At 48.4% G+C, this 19,623-nt stretch overlaps 1 protein-coding gene across 5 annotated transcripts in view; it reads left to right on the top strand.

The window, feature by feature from the left end:
* The window catches only part of LOC137437008 (sorting nexin-5), a 128,808-nt gene that overhangs the window by 39,627 nt on the left and 69,558 nt on the right, over positions 1-19,623 (top strand). For all 5 annotated transcript variants that reach the window (XM_068131301.2, XM_068131298.2, XM_078786992.1 and 2 more), the window contains exons 5-7: positions 5,871-5,998; positions 10,754-10,837; positions 19,476-19,550. In XM_068131301.2, the coding sequence (XP_067987402.2) occupies positions 5,871-5,998; positions 10,754-10,837; positions 19,476-19,550 (287 nt within the window). The remainder of the gene's footprint in view (positions 1-5,870; positions 5,999-10,753; positions 10,838-19,475; positions 19,551-19,623) is intronic.

Consider the following 19,623-nt stretch of genomic DNA (forward strand, 5'->3'; position numbering starts at 1 on the left):
ATATATATGTGTGTATATATATATATATATATATATATGTGTGTATATATATATATATATATATATATATGTGTGTATATATATATATATATATATATATGTGTGTATATATATATATATATATATATATATGTGTGTATATATATATATATATATATATATATGTATATATATATATATATATATATGTGTGTATATATATATATATATGTGTATATATATATATATGTGTATGTGGCGGACACAAAAGCCCACTGGCGTGGTGACATCATTCCACGCACCAAGTGGGCGGTGGCCACGCCCGAGGGGTAGGCGTGGCCTCATGATATACACCGGGCGACCAGCCCGGAGGAGTTCAGTGTTACAGTGTAGTTTTACAATAAAGACGTTTATATGTTACCGCTTGTCCGCTTCCTCCTTGCTCACAAGCAGCGCGCATAACGCCGCGCTTTACTGGTGACCCTCGACGTTGGATCTGCCGGAGCGATCCTTCCACACGCGACGCCATCGCCATGGCCGCCTTCGTCAAACTTCCGGAATTTTGGGAGGCTCAGGCCGAAGTCTGGTTCGTCCAGGCCGAAGCCCAATTTCAGCTTCGGCACCTCACCGGCGATGACACGCGCTACTGCCACGTCGTCGCCTCCCTCGGGCCCGGCACGGCCGCTCGAGTTGTGTCCGTCCTTCGCCACCCACCGGACGGCCACAAGTACGAGGCATTCAAGCGGCTACTCCTAGCCACGTTCAGCCTTACGGACGACGCACGGGCCGACCGCCTCCTGGATCTCCCCGAGCTCGGTGAGACGCGCCCGTCGGTCCGAATGGACCATATGCTGTCACTGTTGGGCGACGAAGCCCCCGGTTCGCTATTCCGGGCGCTTTTCCGTCGCCAACTTCCAGCGCAGGTTCGCCTCGCGTTGGCCGGGACCGGGCTAACGGAACCCCGAGCATTGGCGGCCGAGGCGGACAAGTACTTCGCCGCTTCGGACACGCGGGCGAGCGTTGGCGTGGCCGTCACGGCCTTCGACGCTGATGTTCCACAGCATCATCTTCTACAGCACGCTGAGGTTCAGCAGCATGCTGATACGCACCTCGTGAACGCCGCCACGCCCCGCCCACCGCCGCGGCGAAAACCGCCACCGCGGGGAAACCCGTCGACTCCACCGGCCTGGCGGAGCCAGCCGCGCTCCTCCAGCTCCACCACCTGGTGCTGGTTCCACGCCAAGTTCGGCCACGAAGCTCGGCGGTGTCATCCGCCGTGCTCCTTCAACGGGTCAGGAAATGCCCGGGCCGGCACTCAATTGTGGCGATGAGCGCCGGCCGTTCGAGCAGCCTGCTGTTCATAACGGACACCTTCTCCGGGCGCCGTTACCTGTGCAACACGAGAGCGCAGGTGAGTGTCATTCCCGCCGGCACGTCAGACAAGCACGCCGCGGGTGGGGGCCCCGCGCTGCTTGCCGCGAACGGGACGCCCATCCGTACGTACGGAAAACGCTGCCTCTCTCTGCGGTTTGGAGGGCAGGTTTTCCGATGGACGTTCGTCACCGCCGACGTGCCCATGGCACTGCTTGGCGCGGACTTCCTGTGCGCTAATGGGCTCCTGGTCGACGTCAAGCGCAGACGGCTTGTCCAGGCCGAGACGTTCAGCTCGCTCGCGTGTGCGTTGCCCAGCTCAACGAGCGGCTTGCCAAGCGGCTTGCCGAACGATTCGGTTCCGGCCACGTTGGTCTGTACGCTTCCGGCAGCGGACGCATTCACCCGCCTCCTCGCCGGCTTCCCGGCCCTCACGCGGCCCACCTTCTCGGCGGGGGCCGTCAAGCACGGGGTGGCCCATCACATCCCCACCGTCGGGCCACCGGTCTACGCCCGGGCACGCCGCCTCGAGCCGACGAAGCTGGCGGTGGCAAAAGCGGAGTTCGCTACCCTGGAGCGACTCGGCATCGTTCGGCGCTCAGAGAGTGCTTGGGCGTCGCCGCTGCACATCGTGCCGAAGCCCGGCGGGGGATGGCGACCGTGCGGGGACTATCGCCGTCTCAATGACGCCACGACTCCCGACCGCTACCCCGTCCCCCACATTCAGGACTTTTCCACCCGTTTGGCGGGCAGGTCCTTCTTCTCGAAGGTGGACCTCATACGCGGCTACCATCAGGTCCCCGTCAGGCCGGAGGACGTCCCGAAGACGGCGGTCATCACGCCATTCGGACTCTTCGAGTTCCTGCGCATGCCCTTCGGTCTGAAGAATGCGGCTCAGGCGTTCCAGCGACTGATGGACAGCGTCCTGCGCGACTTGGATTTTGTCTACGTCTACCTGGACAATATCCTCGTCGCCAGCGCGTCCCGCGAAGAGCACCTACGCCACCTCCGCACGCTCTTCGAACGCCTGGGCCAGCATGGCCTGATTGTGAACCCCGCAAAGTGCCGGTTCGGCGCCGCCACAATCGATTTTCTGGGGCACCGTGTCACCAGGCACGGCGCCGTCCCCCTGCCGGCCAAGGTGGAGGCGGTGAAGGGGTTTCCGCGCCCCCGCACGATCAGAGGGCTGCAGGAGTTCCTGGGCATGGTGAACTTTTACCATCGGTTCCTGCCCCGTATCGCCCAGCTCCTGCGCCCCCTGCACGAAGCTCTCCGAGGTAAGCCGGGCAAAGGCGACATTACCTGGACCGAGCAGATGGACACGGCGTTCACGGGCGCGAAGCTCGCCTTGGCTAACGCCACCATGCTCGCGCACCCGGCGCCCGATGCACCGATCGCCCTCACCACCGATGCCTCGGACTACGCGGTGGGCGCGGTGCACGAGCAATGGGTGCGTGGAGCTTGGCAACCGCTGGCGTTCTTTAGCCGGCAGCTTCGCCCGCCCGAACGCCGTTACAGTACCTTCGACCGCGAGTTGCTCGGACTTCACTTGGCGGTCAGGCACTTCCGCCATCTGCTCGAGGGCCGGGCGTTCACTGCCTTCGTCGACCACAAGCCGCTGATCTTCGCGATGGGCAAGGTCACCGAGCCGTGGTCGGCCCGGCAGCAGCGTCACCTCTCGGCCGTGTCCGAGTACACGACGGACATCCAGCACGTCGCGGGGAAGGACAACCCGGTGGCGGATTGCCTTTCCCGGGCCGTCGCCCACGCAGTCCACCTCGGCATCGACTATGCCCGGATGGCAGCGGATCAGGCCGCTGACCCCGACGTCCAGGCCTTGCGGACCGCCGTCACGGGCCTCCGCGTCACCGAGGTGCCGTTCGACGGCGCGGGCGCGGCCCTCTTGTGCGACGTCTCCCTCGGGCGTCCTCGCCCCATTGTGCCCGCGGGCTGGCAGCGCCAGGTGTTTGACGCCATCCACGGCCTGTCCCACCCGGGCGCGAGGGCCTCCCAAAGGCTGATCGCCGACAAGTTCGTCTGGCATGGCCTCCGGAAGGCCGTCCGCGGCTGGGCCAGGACGTGCCTCGCGTGCCAGCGCGCCAAGGTGCACCGGCACACCCAGGCCCCGTTGGCCCCGTTCACGGTGCCGGAACGCCGGTTTGACCACGTCCACGTGGACTTGGTGGGACCTCTGCCCCCCTCGCGGGGTTTCACCTACGTCCTCACCATGGTGGACCGCACCACCCGGTGGCCGGAGGCCGTGCCCTTGGCGTCGACAACGGCGGCCGATGTCGCGCAGGCTTTCATCGCCACCTGGGTCGCCCGGTTCGGCGCCCTCTCAGACATCTCATCCGACCGCGGCCCCCAGTTCACCTCGGAGCTCTGGGGGGCGGTTGCGCAGGGGCTCGGGGTCCGGCTGCACCGAACCACGGCCTACCACCCCCAGGCTAACGGCCTGTGTGAGCGATTTCACCGCTCATTGAAGGCCGCGCTCCGGGCCACCCTCCGCGACGGCGGCTGGGTCGACAGGCTCCCCTGGGTCCTGCTGGGCCTCCGGACGGCGCCCAAGGAGGACCTGCGCGCATCCGTGGCGGAGTTGGTCTTCGGGCAACCGCTGCGGGTGCCGGGCGAGTTCCTCCCCGACTCCACGGCACCATGGTCCGCGGCACAGCAGCGCTCCGCTCTGCAAGAGACCGCCCAGAGGTTCGCCCCGGTGCCAACGGCATGCCACGGGCACCCACCGACGCACGTCGCCCCGGAGCTTCGCACGGCGGAGTACGTCTTCGTCCGCCACGATGCCCATCGGACACCACTGCGGCCCCCGTACGACGGGCCTTTCCGCGTGCTGGAGACCGGGGCGAAGCACTTCACCCTGGACATCGGTGGTACTCCTGACCGCGTTTCGGTAGACCGCCTCAAGCCGGCCCACCTCGATGTGGACCATCCACCGCCAGTGGCCCGACCCCCACGTCGGGGCCGCCCTCCTGCGGGCGGACCCCCGGCACCGCCCAGCCCCGCCGCCACGGCGCCCCCCGGTCCTGCACCCATCCCAGGGGCAGCCAGGGGCATCCCACCTGGTATCCCTGCACCCCGGACGCCGCCGATCGCCAGGGGGCGCTTCGGCCGGGTCATTCGTCTGCCCCGCAAACTGGCCCTCCAGGTGCGCGGGAATTCTGGGGGGGCGCGTGTGGCGGACACAAAAGCCCACTGGCGTGGTGACATCATTCCACGCACCAAGTGGGCGGTGGCCACGCCCGAGGGGTAGGCGTGGCCTCATGATATACACCGGGCGACCAGCCCGGAGGAGTTCAGTGTTACAGTGTAGTCTTACAATAAAGACGTTTATATGTTACCGCTTGTCCGCTTCCTCCTTGCTCACAAGCAGCGCGCGTAACGCCACGCTTTATGTATATATATATATATATGTGTATATATATATATGTATATGTGTATATATATATATATATATATATATATATATATATATATATATATATATATATATATATATATATATATATATGCGCTTATAGCTGGAGTATCTGGCGTTGCTCAGGCGAAAAAGAAACATTAACGTCTTTGATGACGTTCAGGAAGAAGAAGACTTACAACCAACGTTGACAGCTTTCGGAATTTTGATTCTGATTAAAATACTGTAATAATAAATACTGTAAATAATAATAAATACTGTGCTGGTATTTTTATATTCTCCGTGTGGTAAGTACTGTACTTGTCACCTTAGAAGTGGAATTTAATGCTTTTCGTTGAATATATGCTGCTGAATGTGCCGTTGATCACATTTCTGAGTTAAGTTTGATGACGTTCAGGTAGTAGAAGAAGAAGACGACTTTCCACCAACTTCGACTGCTTCTGGAATTGTTTGATTGAATCTGGTTTGATTATTTGTGTTCAAATGTGTGGTAATTGTTTTGTATTTATTTATGCGTATGTGTACTTGTATATAACTGTCATTACTCAACTTGCTGACAAGCAAGTTGAGTAATGACAGTTATATACAAGTAACACCTACAGTTAAAGACAAGAACTATATGAGTCATCTTAAAATTTAGCATTTTATAAACCAGGATTTTTATTTTTTATTTTTTATTTTTTATAACTCAACTCGACAAACCCCTGAAAGTTTGACGAAGATCCGTTCAGCCATCTGAGAAAAATGGCGATACAGAGATAAACGGCTCTTATAGTATAATAGATGATGAGACTTGTTATGCTCTGAGAAATGCACTCAAAATCTCACAGATCTTCTGGAGAACAAGCAGGTATAAGAATATCACAATTCCTTATTTTTAGGATTTTGAATGAAATCAATTGAGTTCTGCCCAAATCTTTGTTCAATGATTGGTTGTTTTTTAACTTGATATAAAAATGTAATCAAATTAGTTTTTTTTAATAATATGTAGTTTATTGGCAGATATATCTTGTTGTTATTCCTATGTTTATTTGTTTCAAGTGTTGAATGTTTGAAATAAATTATGAAATGAATGATTGTTGTTTCGCAGTGCCTGTCCTACAAGAGGATGAGAAGAGCCGACAGTGCAGAGCGTTGGAAGCTTATCTCCAGACTTTACTAAAACACCCCATATTGGGCACAAAGCCAGCCATCAGCTCTTTCCTGATACAGAGAGAGGTAAGTCACTGTCGCAACCATCTACATATTACATATGCACAATGGCCGTATTTTTGAGCTTCCAACCATACCTAACCCCTTCCACTTGCACAAACGCAAATACTAAGGGAGTATTTTGTCGTATTCCAAAACTTGATGAGCTGTTAAGTAATTTCCTTGGAATAGTCATTGCTGAAAGGGTGGGAGAGTTGAGATAAAGAGCATCAGTGTTATTGTTTTGATGTTATGGAAATGATGCTCTTCTCCAATTCCCTTTTGAAGAGTAGTAGCAGTTGTGATCTCCTGCCCCGAACCAAAGTCTCCTGCCACAACCCCACAGATGCGCAACTCTGATGCGCGATGAGATGCGTATGAAAAACCAGAAGCCTAATTTGGGATTTTAATTCTGGTTATTAAACTTGGGTCATGCTACTACTTCTCTCTCAGCAATGGTTTTGAGACACTAGATCTCAAACCAAAAATGACCGTATTCCTGAACACATCTTGGGAATTCGACACAGTCACATGTTGCTCTGCTTATACAGCTCATCATCTGGCATACAATGCTACCTTCACCCCTGTATTTCTGACTTCCCCTGCTCAGTCAGTTCTGTTATCAATGGAACCTTCTCCACTCTCAGTGGAGGTTGCAGTCCATCAATGCAGTATCGTGGATCAAAGCCAGTATTGCTCCTCATCAACACAAGCAACTTCTCTGATGCTCTTGAAAACCCTTTTCGTTTTTGCAGATGACTCCACATTGTTTTATAGTGCCCCCATCCAAGTGGCAGGCACACAGCAAACTCGTTGCTCTGCTAATCAGGAATTGATTGTGTTGGTCTGACAAATCGAACTTTGCTTTCAATCTTGAAAAATCTCTCATCCTGTCACTCTGGAAGGATCGTCAAATGAAGCCACATATTTGTTTGCATGGTAAGTCGATGAAAGAGAATCTGTCTCTTCAAATTCTAGACCTCTCCCGATCTGGGATTAATGCAAATGTGGCCTCTGAAGCTAGCCCCCAAACCTGGCATTCTCTATCGATCAAAGCCTTTCCTTTATAAATCAAAACTGTACTCATAACCTACAAAGTCTTTGTCCATAGTTTGATGGAGTACTGTTCTCCTCTATGGTCTGACACCCTTGAATTACATCTCTGCTGGAATGTGAAATCGAAAGTTCTCAATATTGGTGGCATCTCTGACGATGAGGTCCAAACACAAGACCTGTTGCTCTCATATAGCAAACATTTGTCAGTGGCTTCTCTTTTTATTAATATATTTTCATCACTTCTCCTGCCTGGCTCTTTTGGTCTCTTTGCTCTTTGACTGTCCCCAGCCTCTCCATAATGCAGGCGTTCTTCCCTCTTGGTTGAACTTCCAAGGTCCACCCTCATTGCACACCTCTACCTTTTCGTTCCTCTTTTCTCTTGTTGAGGCTGTTAAATCGCTCTTTTCCCTCTATGGCTTGAAGCAGACGATGCACTATTGACAGTTCGTGTCATTCTCCATCCTTTCCGCTGATCTATGTTTACCCCCATTGACGCTATTTAACTCGACGTTCTTGCTTGCAGATTGCATTTTTTTTCTTCTCTCTCTCTCTCCTCTTTTCCTGTTTGTTCATTCCCTTGCTTGTTGCTTCCAACCTTAACCTCACTGTCCCCACTTTCAGTCTTTTGCCTCTTTAACCTCTGTCAACTCACTTTACCATGAGGCTCAATCTTGTCTTAAAAAAAAAACCATGGACTATGGAACCGTGCACATCAGAGCCCACCAAAGCAACGTGTGAATTGAGCAACATATTTTTCCCGATTGGTCTCTTTTTGATTTTGCCATTTTGTAATTCTGTTGATGGTCACATGGTGGAGCAGGCTAGAATGCTGAAACAGGTCCTCCTGTCACCATTTTCTTTTTCTTTTTTCAGTGTAGTTTTGTGTGATCCCTACTCTTGTTTTACTTTGCAATCTGAATCCTCTTCATCAGTCATTCCACACCTGATCAAGTGTTGCAGCTCTCTCTCCCATGGCTTCAATGGGATCATGGATATCGCTTCAATGGGATCATATTCGCATGGATATTACAAACTCCATCTGTTCTCCAGTACCAACCTTTGGGAAGCTCTATCAAGCATCTAATTGCATTGAATCACTGTTGGCAAAGCTGTCGGGGCCAAAGCTCAATGCTGCTATCTTCATAAACCAAATTTCCTTTACAAAGTTTCCAAGGTGGGTTTTAAAATAGGTGTGAACGACTCCTTTAAAAAAAAAAAAGTTTTTATTTTTTATTTTTTTTTGCTGCAGTTATGCTCAGTCAGCTTACAAAAAGGAAAATCTTGGGAAATAGCTTTCAGAAGTTGGGAATGTTTGTGTAGTTGGTGTCTGTTTTTCCAAATCAGCAATCAACTTTTATAGGATAAATAGGCCAGACAAAGAAATGCAAAAGGCATGGGCTTAAATTTGCTTTTCATTTGATTTTATTGGGGGGGTGAGGGGTGGGGGTCAAAAGGTCTGTCCAAGAGAAGCAGCTGGAACATTATGTGCCTTAACTGTTGGCAGTGATTTTGGAGACAGAAAATGAGGTGATTTGGAGAGGGCATATGTTGATTAACAAAACTCAGAGACCGATCATAATACTTTGGCCCGCATCCAACCACCATATAAACTTCTGGGCCTTCCTGAGTTTATTTCCTACCACTCTCCCTGTCAGAGCTTCAAGAAGGATAATGCTATTAAAGAGAAGCAACCTGAATACCTTAATTGGGGACATGTCGACGAGAACGCATCGTCACTTGCTTTAGGGGTTGTCTTGCTGACATTGCCCATACAGCCGGGATGAGTCGAGGAGCAGTCCAATATACTATCCACTGACTTGGGACAGTCTACAAGACTTGAGAAGCCCCCTCTGGCCAATAGCAATATCATTCTTCTGGTTCAAGGAGATGTTGAACTATCCTGAAGTATTCATATTGTGTGTTATCTTCCGATACATCGAAATTTAACCATTTCAGCTCTAGGGGTTTCAAAAAGACATCATGAATGCCTTCATGATGATGATGAGGAGGCTTTGCCTAATGGGAAGTGTCTTTATATAAGAAAGGAGGGAAGAGATTACTCACCTGGTGTTCATCAAAGGAAGTCTCAATATTAACATTTTCGACTCGTCACTTCTTCCACTTTTTTGTTTACCTTCTGGTGTCGCTGGTGCCAATTCAATAATGAGTAGTTGAGCAGCCTGACAACCTGGGAAGACCAGGCTTCAACCAATGTTGTTGTTGTTTTGTATGCAGCCTGTGGCTGCTGGTTGCATCATTTCTCTGGAAGCGCATTTGTGCCGCTGATGCAGTGCCCCAATTACCAGTGAGATGGTACTCAATTTGCTGACTTCAGAAGGATGACAGGCTGAGTCAAGCCCCTTGGTGTTAATTGAACAATCGACCAGGATTTGAACACAGGATCCTAGGATCCCAAGCTGGCACCCTAATCGCTAAGGCAACACCAGGCTGCAATATAATTGCATTATGACTTTGGAAGAATAATACTGTATTGCAATAACATTAGATGCTCGTCTGACAAATATAACGTCTTTCAATCTTGGCAAATCTCGATCTCAACTCTGCCCCGGAAGGGTCGTCAAACTAACCCACCTATCTATTTCCATGGTCAGCCATTGGAAGAGGTCGTCTTAAGAACGTCTAGACCTTACCATTAGGCACGACTACTCTTGGGCTGACCACGTAGCAAATATTACCTTCAAAGGCAGACACAGACTTGGCATCCTCTGCTGTACCAAGTCATTCATTGAAAAACTGCTCACAGCTAACAAGTCCTTTGTTCATAGTTCAATGGAGTACTGCTCTTCACTTTTGCCTGGCACACTGGCTTCACATTGCTGTCCTGGATTCTGTGGAGTCCAAAGCTTACAACCTTGTCGGCATCTCCCATGGTGAGACACAATCACAAGACCTGTTGCTTTCACATCGAAGACGGGTTTGTGGCCCCTCTGTTTTATTTTTATTTTTTTTACCACTTATCTTCTGGTCTTGCTCCTCTTGCTCTTTCAGGTCTCAGATTTGACACAGCTCCCTCAGGATGCATGCGTTTTACCAGTAACCTCTCCGAGTTAAACTCACCAAACATGACTCGCTGCACATCTCCACTCTTTTATTTATTTTCTCCAGTTTGTGTCACCATCTTCCTGAGATGGTTCAATCCCACTGTTTTCCTCCATGGCTTCTGGTTGGTGGTGCAAAACGATCTCGAGTCAGCCCCCAAACCTATCTGCGATCTTTTCTGCCTTATTACCTGAAAGTTAATGTTTCCTGCCCTCCTCGTCTCTTCTTTTCCTGTTTGCTAATTCCCTTGATTGTTGCAGCTACTTGTTCCGCCACTGCTCTATTGGCAGTTTGTTACAAGTCGCTTCCATGAGCCTAGATTTTTGTATTCAAACAGGTTGGTGACATTGGTGACAGTTGCTATCAGAAATTCGATCTTTTATACTCTGATTACATATTTGGGCGACATCACCGATTTGGGTGCTTTATGCCAGCCTGTCTTTACTGCCATTTTGTGTAGGAGGCTTTGCCTAATTTAGCTTGTGCTGTTGCCTAAATAAGGTGGTCGTTAGACTATAATTCCCCAAGATGCATTTACCTGGTTGCTCATCAAAAAAGGATGTTGATGATTGCCCAAATTTCCACCTCTCCAACAATCGACACCATTCTCTCCCCTAAAAACCCCCTCATGCCACCACCACCTCTCATTTGCAAATGTCTCTCTAGGCCGTGGTACACAGGAAGATGAAGAAAGGCATGTTCAGCAAATTTCATCTGGCTGTTGAGGAAATGTGGAAGGAGAAGCACAAGGTGATGTTTACCGCTTAAATATTCTCCAAGTTGCCCTTTGTATACTGAAAATGCTGATATATCAATTTAATCTTTTGATTCTATTCTTGCTTATTTTATGCGCACCATTAAAATTCCTGCACACGTCTTTTGTTGTATTTCTCCTTTTCCACTCCTGCATAACCAGCACACCTATCCCTTCAAGAACTAATTTCTTGTTCCTTCTGATTGTCAGCCACCACCACCCCTTTTATTCCTCTTTTTATTTTATTTGCCAACAGCAGCGTGGTGATTTACAACTGAAACGCTTTTCTATTCAGACTTACCTGGTGCCAAGTGTGAATGTATAAAGCCTAAGTTGATGGCATTTTAATGGGTTTGGAATTGCAGGGGTTTTTGTTGTTTTTTGAAAAATCGCAAACCCTTGTAAAACAAAAGGTCATGGCTGCTCCATGTAAGTTACTTGCGTTGCCATGTGCGGATAATATAGTTCCGCAGCACTATCGGGGTAGCCTGTTCTGTTAGTAGTTTTTTGGGTGGTTGTTTTATTGGTTTTGTGACATTGCCGTGTTTGGCAAATTACCATTCACCGGTTGTAGCTCAAAACGTGGCGGAACAGGTTGTTTGCCATTTGAGATTTCTCACCCGTGCTGAATTGCTCTTGCTTCAGTGAGGCCTGTGCCTACCACTGTAATAGAAGCAATATTTGCATTTTCTTTGAGTGCCCTTTTACTGTCTTTTTTTATGGGCTTCAGTTTAACCACACAAGTAAATATTTGTCTCGAAATCGGAGCACATCGTGAAGCTTAAATCGTTTGAATAGATGTTCTTCATATGACCAGTAAGGAGGGAATCTGATGTATAAATTGTGGGATTAGCAAAATGATTTTGTAGAAAAGTTGATGGAAAACTCCCAATGAATTAATCACATTGCACACTATTGGCCTCGACCAAAATGGAGAGGTTGTTGCTGGTGTTTGTGTCTGTGCAGATCAACTTTAATAGAGCTGCCTTAGATCCAGTTTGACAAAGTTGTCTAATTACCGCAACTTTATTTTATACCTTGAATGTATATCTTCAGGGTGATTCATTAATGTGAGTGCCATCCCTGATCAGATGGACGTAAACCTGGCGTCCCATTCAGTCGACATTCATTGGTGGACGTTAAAGATCCCATGGTGTCCTTTTCAAAGACTTGGCAAACTATCAATGGCATCATAACCAAACCCCAAATTCCTGCCTTAACGACTGTTGGAAGAGGGATGGCATACCACCCAGCACAACTCTGGCCAATAAACTGCTTGGGTAGAACCAGTGCTCTGTCAGAGTATGGTACATAAATCAGTTATTGTTCAGCATGTTACATCCAAATTGTCCATGCCTGTTCCTGAGGATGTTTTTTGCTGTATCTCTATCTACTGCAATCTAGATGGTTCATTTAAAAATATTTCTAAAATTATGTCGCACATCGGCATTGATCTCTACATAAAAGTGGGGGGAGGACGGGTTGGGGAGAGGGAGAGAGGGAGAGGGGGAGGGGAGGGCATGGCAAGTGCAGATCAGAGCTAATAGTGATGACTGGGCAAGTCTAGCTCCCACAAATTATTGATTATAGAGGCTCATTGCTGTTGTGCATTCTGAGCATTGAATCTGATTGCCTTTGCCACGTTTATTTGAAATAATTTAACGAATAAAAGGAAGCACTTTTAATTTCCAGCTTCTTTAAAGTCAAGCCACTTGGCAAGTGATAGCAAGCTGCCTGATCATGGAACACCCCTTGTTGTTAGTGCAGGCATGATTGGCCGAATGGCCTCCTGTGTCGGATTTCCTTGTTAAATATATATAAATCTAAACGTTTAAATCACTTCCTGCATTAATCCCTTCCAGCGTTTATCATTTATCAGGTTGGTCCAAATGCACAAACCACAGAAGCCTGGGGGATTCAGATTAGCTCTCGGTCAAGACTGATGATGCCTGCAGATGTGGACCTGGACCGCGGTCTGCATTTTGAGGACCCTTGGCACTCTAATTACACATTCCTCTCTGGTGCAACAATGAGCACCATACAGTATGTATGTGCTTACTCCAACTAATGAAATCCATTATATGCACAAGAAGATACCGGTCTCTATTATTTAATACTGCCCACCAGCAAAGTAATACTTTAAGAGCTAACTCATTTGCAGAAAGTTAATACTGTCGTGCGAATCCCTCTGGTTAACACCAGGGATCGTGGATGGACCAAACGGATTTACTGGAGGCGACGACCAAACACAGATTTTGCTTTGACTCGTGAGAAGAGGAAGGGAAGAGGAAGATGCGGCAAAAGCGCTTACCTTGGGCGAACCGACGGCAGCTCCTATCCTGCAGGGAATTAATGAACTCGAACAAACAAGATTTAATGTACAAAAATAGAGATTTATTCCACGGAACCCGATAACAAGAAACGCGACTAATCAAATAAACTAAATCCTATATTGTGATCCCACACACCAGACTCAACAACAGGACAGGGGAATGAATGAAAGTAAAATAAAGCGTTATGGCGTATATTTGTGAAATGTGGTGCGTCTTAACTGTCCGTCTTGTCGTGTCCTCCGTCCAAACACGGCTCCGTTCGGCCCCGCTCGTGCGCCACCAGGCCTCGAACGACCCGCGCGCCCCGGCCTCGTCTGTTCAGCGGCATGCCTCGCTCCAAGCTCCAAATCGATCGCACACGAGGTCCTGCCCACTCACAGCACCAAACGCACCGAGCACCGCTCCAAGCACCACGAAGATGGCGTACCAACGACCACCAGGACCTCTCAAGACCAAGAAGGAAAGCGCAGAGCGAAAAGGAAACCAAGAGCACGAGGGAGCCAGGAGAGAGCTGCTAGCTAAGAGCTGCTGAAATGTCGTGCAGCGCAAGACAGCCAGAGAGGGACGTGCAGCGCAAGAGGGAGAATGTCATCTGGCACGCCCTTTTTATATCCTTGCCTGTGACGTCAGCCTTGGTGCGCCACCAAATCAGCGCCTCGTAACTTCCCGCCGTTCACCGAACCTTCCAGCGCCTTCCCTCCAATGAACCACCTCTTCCTCAGTTGTGTCTTCGCAACTCCCACCCTGATTGGCTGGAGGTTCGTGCCTTCCGCGCCAACCAATCACACGTTCCCTGTGGCGTGGTTACAGCTCGTTTTTACGTGATGTTACCAGGCCAGCTGATGGTGCGGCCGGGAAGGGAATTGGATGCATTGGAGAATTACTGTGTTTGTCAGGGAACAATTTTGTTCCCTTGTCAGGGAAGGGAATTTAATTACTGTGTGCACTTAAGGGCCTATCTAAGTGTTTATATGGGTATGCATTGCCATAAGGGACAAAGGTTTGGCGACAGGGGGGGATGACGAACAAAGGAATCTTATCCATAATCCCTGATTGAATCTTATCCATTCTGGTCCAATGGCACGTCCGTCCGTCCGTCAGTCCGTCCGTAAACACTTGCAACTTCTTCTCCAAAACTGCTGAAGGGATTGTGACAAAATTTGGCACAAATGATACTTGTTGTGTTGTGACTAAAGTTTGTTCACGGCATTAAAAAAAAAATTGGAGTTTTGCCGGGGGTCGAAGTGGATCCTGGTTTGACCCCCCAAAATAGGTATTTGCTTCCTTCTCTGAAATCGTACACACTATTTAGATGAAACTTCACCATGACCTTCACCACCCGTGATGTACTAAAGTTTGTTCAAGGCATCAGAAAAATTTGGGTCTGGGGGGGGGGGGGGATATTTTTTTTTGTTTGTTTAAAGTCTTATGATTGTGTTGGTATGATTGTACATGCTGCCCTGTCTTCTGGCAACCATTGGAATTGGTTTAAAATACCTTTAGTCAGTGCAGTATGCAGTATACTGTTTGTTCTACCAGGTGAGCGGCAGGGGTGTTGCCAGATTTGCTGTTGCTGGTGCTGTTTGTTTTTTAGATCCAGATTTGCTGTTTTCCCAGTGTGCATGGCCAGCAACTTGGGTTGGGTTGTCGCGGTTAATTGCTACAATTAGTCCATGGGCCAGACCAGATATCGGTACCACCCGAGGTGGCAAAAGTTCCATGGTGCCAATTTATTTGTTACACCCATATAAGTAAAATAATATGTGATAGCAATTCCAAATGGGTAGCTTTTTCATTTTTCTTGCAGGAAAGCTGTTTTTGCATTAATCGCGATACCGCAACTCCGCGCTGTTGTTACTAGTATCATCTTCCAAATCATTTTTTTAGCTGAATAGACAATGTAACATGCTTAAATATCTTAGCAAATGGATGTTTGTAATAAAGACATGTATGTTATACTATATAATACATATTCTTGTATTTATTCATGTGTGGAAACTAACTTTTTCTTCAGTTTTAGTGTCTTAGTTAAGAACAAAATATATGTTGGATGCTGGCAGTGTCCAGTTTTCTTCCGTATTCCGTATACTTGGCCACTGGTGGATACTTCCTGGTAGGTGAGGCAAGAACAAGAGCCTCTGCAATAATTATGTCTATTTAGTTAAGCAGAAAATATATGACAGATATGTAAAGTGCTGATTTCCCCTCATCAGTGGTGATATACATTTGCAGCCTGCAGGTTAGAATAAGTCCAGTCATGAATGCTTGATTTGCTTTCAGATATCAGTCCACTGGTTTCACCAGTCTAATTAAGTGTAATTAAATATAATTAAGGACTGGCAGACTACTAATTTGTGCAACATAGTAATGTGGATTGATAATTCTATGTTGCAGGTGAAAACTGACTGAACATGGCCTCTGACGGAGCAAGCAGCCTGCCACTAAAGCGGCCACGAGTGGAGTGCATCATCCACTGTTCCAATGACAATACAGACAAGCTGGTTTCACTACAAGACATTGACTCATGGAGAACATTGCTGAGGGCAGCCCAGATCAGAAAACATGCAGCAATTTTGAAACTAGCTACGAACCTTCCTGATGGACAGATTCCAACAATCCAGTACCACAGAAAATGTCGCAGTCTCTTCACCATGAAAAGACATCTTGATGGCATCCTCAAATGTGCCAGTGCCAGTGAACCTGCTCAAGACACAGGATCACAGAGAGCAGCTAGACAATGTGCAAGCACATCAAGGACTTATGAGGCAGAGTGCATTTTCTGCCAGAAAGACACCAAGTATGCTAAAGGACAGAAGACGAGAGAAATCCTCATACAATGTCGAGAACTGCGAGCTGACGCCACAATCAGGAATGTAGCCATGGAGAAAATGGACAGCAGAATCCTTGCCATAGTCAGCAGAGACCTGGTAGCTGCAGAAGGTCACTATCATAGGTCGTGCTATCGGTTCTATACCAAAAGAGAGGTTCGCAGTGGACAGGATGCAAGCCAAGATGATGATGCTGAAGCTCAGTATGGTGCTGCTGTGGATCAGGCCTACAATGAGCTGTTCCTGTTCATCAGAAGGGAGCTTTTTGGCAATCCTCAAGTGATGACAATGACTGATCTCTCTTCTAGACTGGTGGCTTCAATGAACTCTCTTGGTATTGCCCATGTAAGGGAATCAACCAAGAAACACATACGACGGAAACTGGAAAGCGAGTTTGCAGACTCCCTGCACATCTTCTCTGAGGGAAAAGGGAAACTCCTCCTGTTTCCAGACAACCTGTCCATATACGAACTTGCCAAACAATACCAATCGCTACAAGCAGAGCTGCATACTCAGAAAGGCCTCCATGCTGAAGATGTGGTCTCCAAAGCAGCCCTGAAAATGAGAGCCGACATCAAGAACCAAGATGCCCCTCAAGCCTGGCCACCGGAAGTCAAACCAGAAGCAGAGGACACTACCATTCCAGAGTCGGTCATGGTCTTCCTGTGCTATCTACTTACAGGTTCCAATGACCCTGATCATGCATCTCAAAGAGTCCAGCGGCTTCTGTGTTCACTCGGCTATGACATGGTATATGCTGTAACACGTGGACTGATAAAGCCCCCGAAGCACATCGTTCTGCCATTCGCTATCAAGTCACTGACCGGGAATGTAGAGTTGATACACATCCTCAACCGACTCGGCCATAGTGTGTCCTATTCTCAGATGGAAGAGATCGACACTGCTCTGTGTCTCCAAAAGCTCTTGCTATCAGGGAGTGATGTTGCCCTCCCAGGTAACATCCATCCTGGCATATTCACAACCTTAGCCTGGGATAATATCGACCGTCTGGAAGAGACCACCAGTGGAGAAGGAACATCTCACAGAGTGAATGGGATTGCCGTACAAGCAAAGCCAATCACCCCAGTGTCCACCAGAACCATGCTGACTGTAGGAAAAACAAAGCAGAGAAGTATTGATGCACCACCACCAATGCTACCAGCATACAACGCTGGACAACGAGTGGGACCACCACAGAGCAAAAGTGCAGATGCTGACACTGCAGCTGAGACTCAGCTCGCCAAAGAGAAGAATCTTGTCTGGGTCATGGCACGCATGTCGCAACAAGAAGAGCAATCAATCAGCAGCTGGACAGGCTTCAACATCCGGACTCGAGATGACGTGACAGTCATTCCAGACAATGTAGGCTACCTGCCTACCATTAATGCTCCAGCGACACAAATGTCGACTGTCAATGAAGTGCTAAACCAGTCACTGAACATCATGCACTCCTTGGACCTGACAAAGATTGTCTGTGTCTTTGACCAGGCACTGTATGCAAAGGCTGTGGAGATTATATGGAAACACCCTGACAAGTTCCAAAACACCATCATCACCAGGCTCGGAGTATTCCACACCATCTGCACACTGATGGGAATAATAGGGAAGCGATTTCAAGATGCTGGATTGCGAGATCTCTGCATCGAGTCTGGTGTGATCGCAGAAGGTTCCATTAATGGTGTCATGGATGGCCGCAAGTACAACAGGGCAGTCCACCTACACAAGAATGTATATGAGGCACTCACTCGACTGGCCTGGAAGGGTTTCCTCTCGTGGCTGGAAGCCACTCACGCCAACGATGTGGTCCACATGGATGAGACACTGAGGATCATTGACAGCCTCTGCAAAGATATCTCACAGGCATCCCTGAAGCAGGTCCTCGGTGACCGCTCATGCGCACGCATCATGGAACTGTTTGGAATATACCTCGAGTTCCTCAGAGGTGGAAACGGCAGCCTCTCAGCATTCTGGATGTCGTATCTGGACATTGTCGAGATCTTGCTGGGTCTCATTCGAGCATCAAGAGAGGGAGACTGGGTGCTACACCTGGCATCAATTCGTGCAATGATCCCATGGTGCTTCGCATATGACAGGCTGAATTATGCACGCTACCTCCCATACTACTATGCCCAGATATCCCAGCTGCCCACCACACACCCAGACGTGTATGCTGAGTTCATGCGAGGGGGATTCTCAGTTCAACTCGGTCCCAACAACCCCTTCGGAAGAATCCCTGTCGACCAAACGACCGAAGAGACAGTTAACAAAGACACCCAGACGGCAGGAGGGACAAAGGGGTTCAGCTTGAAACCAGGGGCTGTGAGCAAGTACTACCTGACAGCTGAGTACAGGACCATGTATCTGAGAGCACTGAGGGACATGATAGGTCAGGGCAGTTCCAAACTGTCTCATCCAGATATACATGCTCCAAGGATCAGGAAAGACGAAACTGCTGTCAAGTCCCTCATAGATCTCATGGAAAACAACTGGCTGAATCCAATGTTCCCTGACAACACTGACCTGATTGGTCTGTCCACTGGCACCATGGCTCCACCCGATGTGGCCAGAGACCTTCTGAAGCACTACCTGACCATACCGGGTACATAGCCTACAGTCTGTTAGTTACTTGATTTCCAACCATTTTGTATAACATTTTAGTACTAGTACTGTTTATAGCTATTGTGGCATACATGTACTTGAGATGGGCTCAGCAGATGAGCTCAGTACAGCCTCTGGACTTTCTTTCCCTTGATTCAGAAAACCGTTTGATTAATATGTGTTGTGACCTTTTCATGTTGTGACATGTTTATGTGACAATTTCCATAACAATCACGTACGTGTATTATAGTAGCTGTTGTATTCCAAAATTACACTATGTGAAGATTGTATGTTTAAAATAAGACATAAAGCGATAATTTTGGGATCTACGTTGTCTCAGTACTTTCTGATTAATATGCCCAATTAGTCCATGGGCCCGTACCCAAAATTTCACACATGGACTAAATCAATCCGAACCGTCGAACGCCTTTCACCGGGTGCGGGTATAAAATAGCTGATAACTACCACTAAGCTACCAGTCCAGAATTGCTATCACATCAGCATGTATCCCACATACATGCACCTTTCCAAAAATCATTACTAGAACTTGCCACCTCGGGTGGTACCAATTAGTGAAATTTCGGGTCCGGGCCCATGGACTAAATACTGAAACATTGTACGCGATGTTCCATTTCATTTAAAATCCTTTATTTTATTCCACATTTAATATTGTTTGGGCTTTCATGTGCTAATCTTGTATCGAATGTAGTTTTCCTGTCCATCACTTCCTCCGCTTTTCTATTTGGCTTAGCGCCCTTTACAAGATTAAATGAACGTTGAGCAAGTGCATTGGTAATGTATATTGAAAGTCCATTTTGCCTGTAGAGGGCGGAATGCCCCAATTTGTGTCACTTGTTTCCTGCTGCCCTCTGCAGGATGTGGACGAGTTCTTTCAGGGAGAGCGAGAGATGAACCTGGCTTGCCTCGTCCGTGCAATGGCCATGCTGGAGGTAAAGCTTGATCTTGCAACCTACACCCCAACTACATTTGCTTCTCACCATTATGCCTGAATAAAGGGATTAA

The sequence above is a fragment of the Myxine glutinosa genome, chromosome 11, assembly GCF_964187855.1.
Source record: "Myxine glutinosa chromosome 11, kmMyxGlut1.1, whole genome shotgun sequence".
Classification (NCBI taxonomy): domain Eukaryota; kingdom Metazoa; phylum Chordata; class Myxini; order Myxiniformes; family Myxinidae; genus Myxine; species Myxine glutinosa.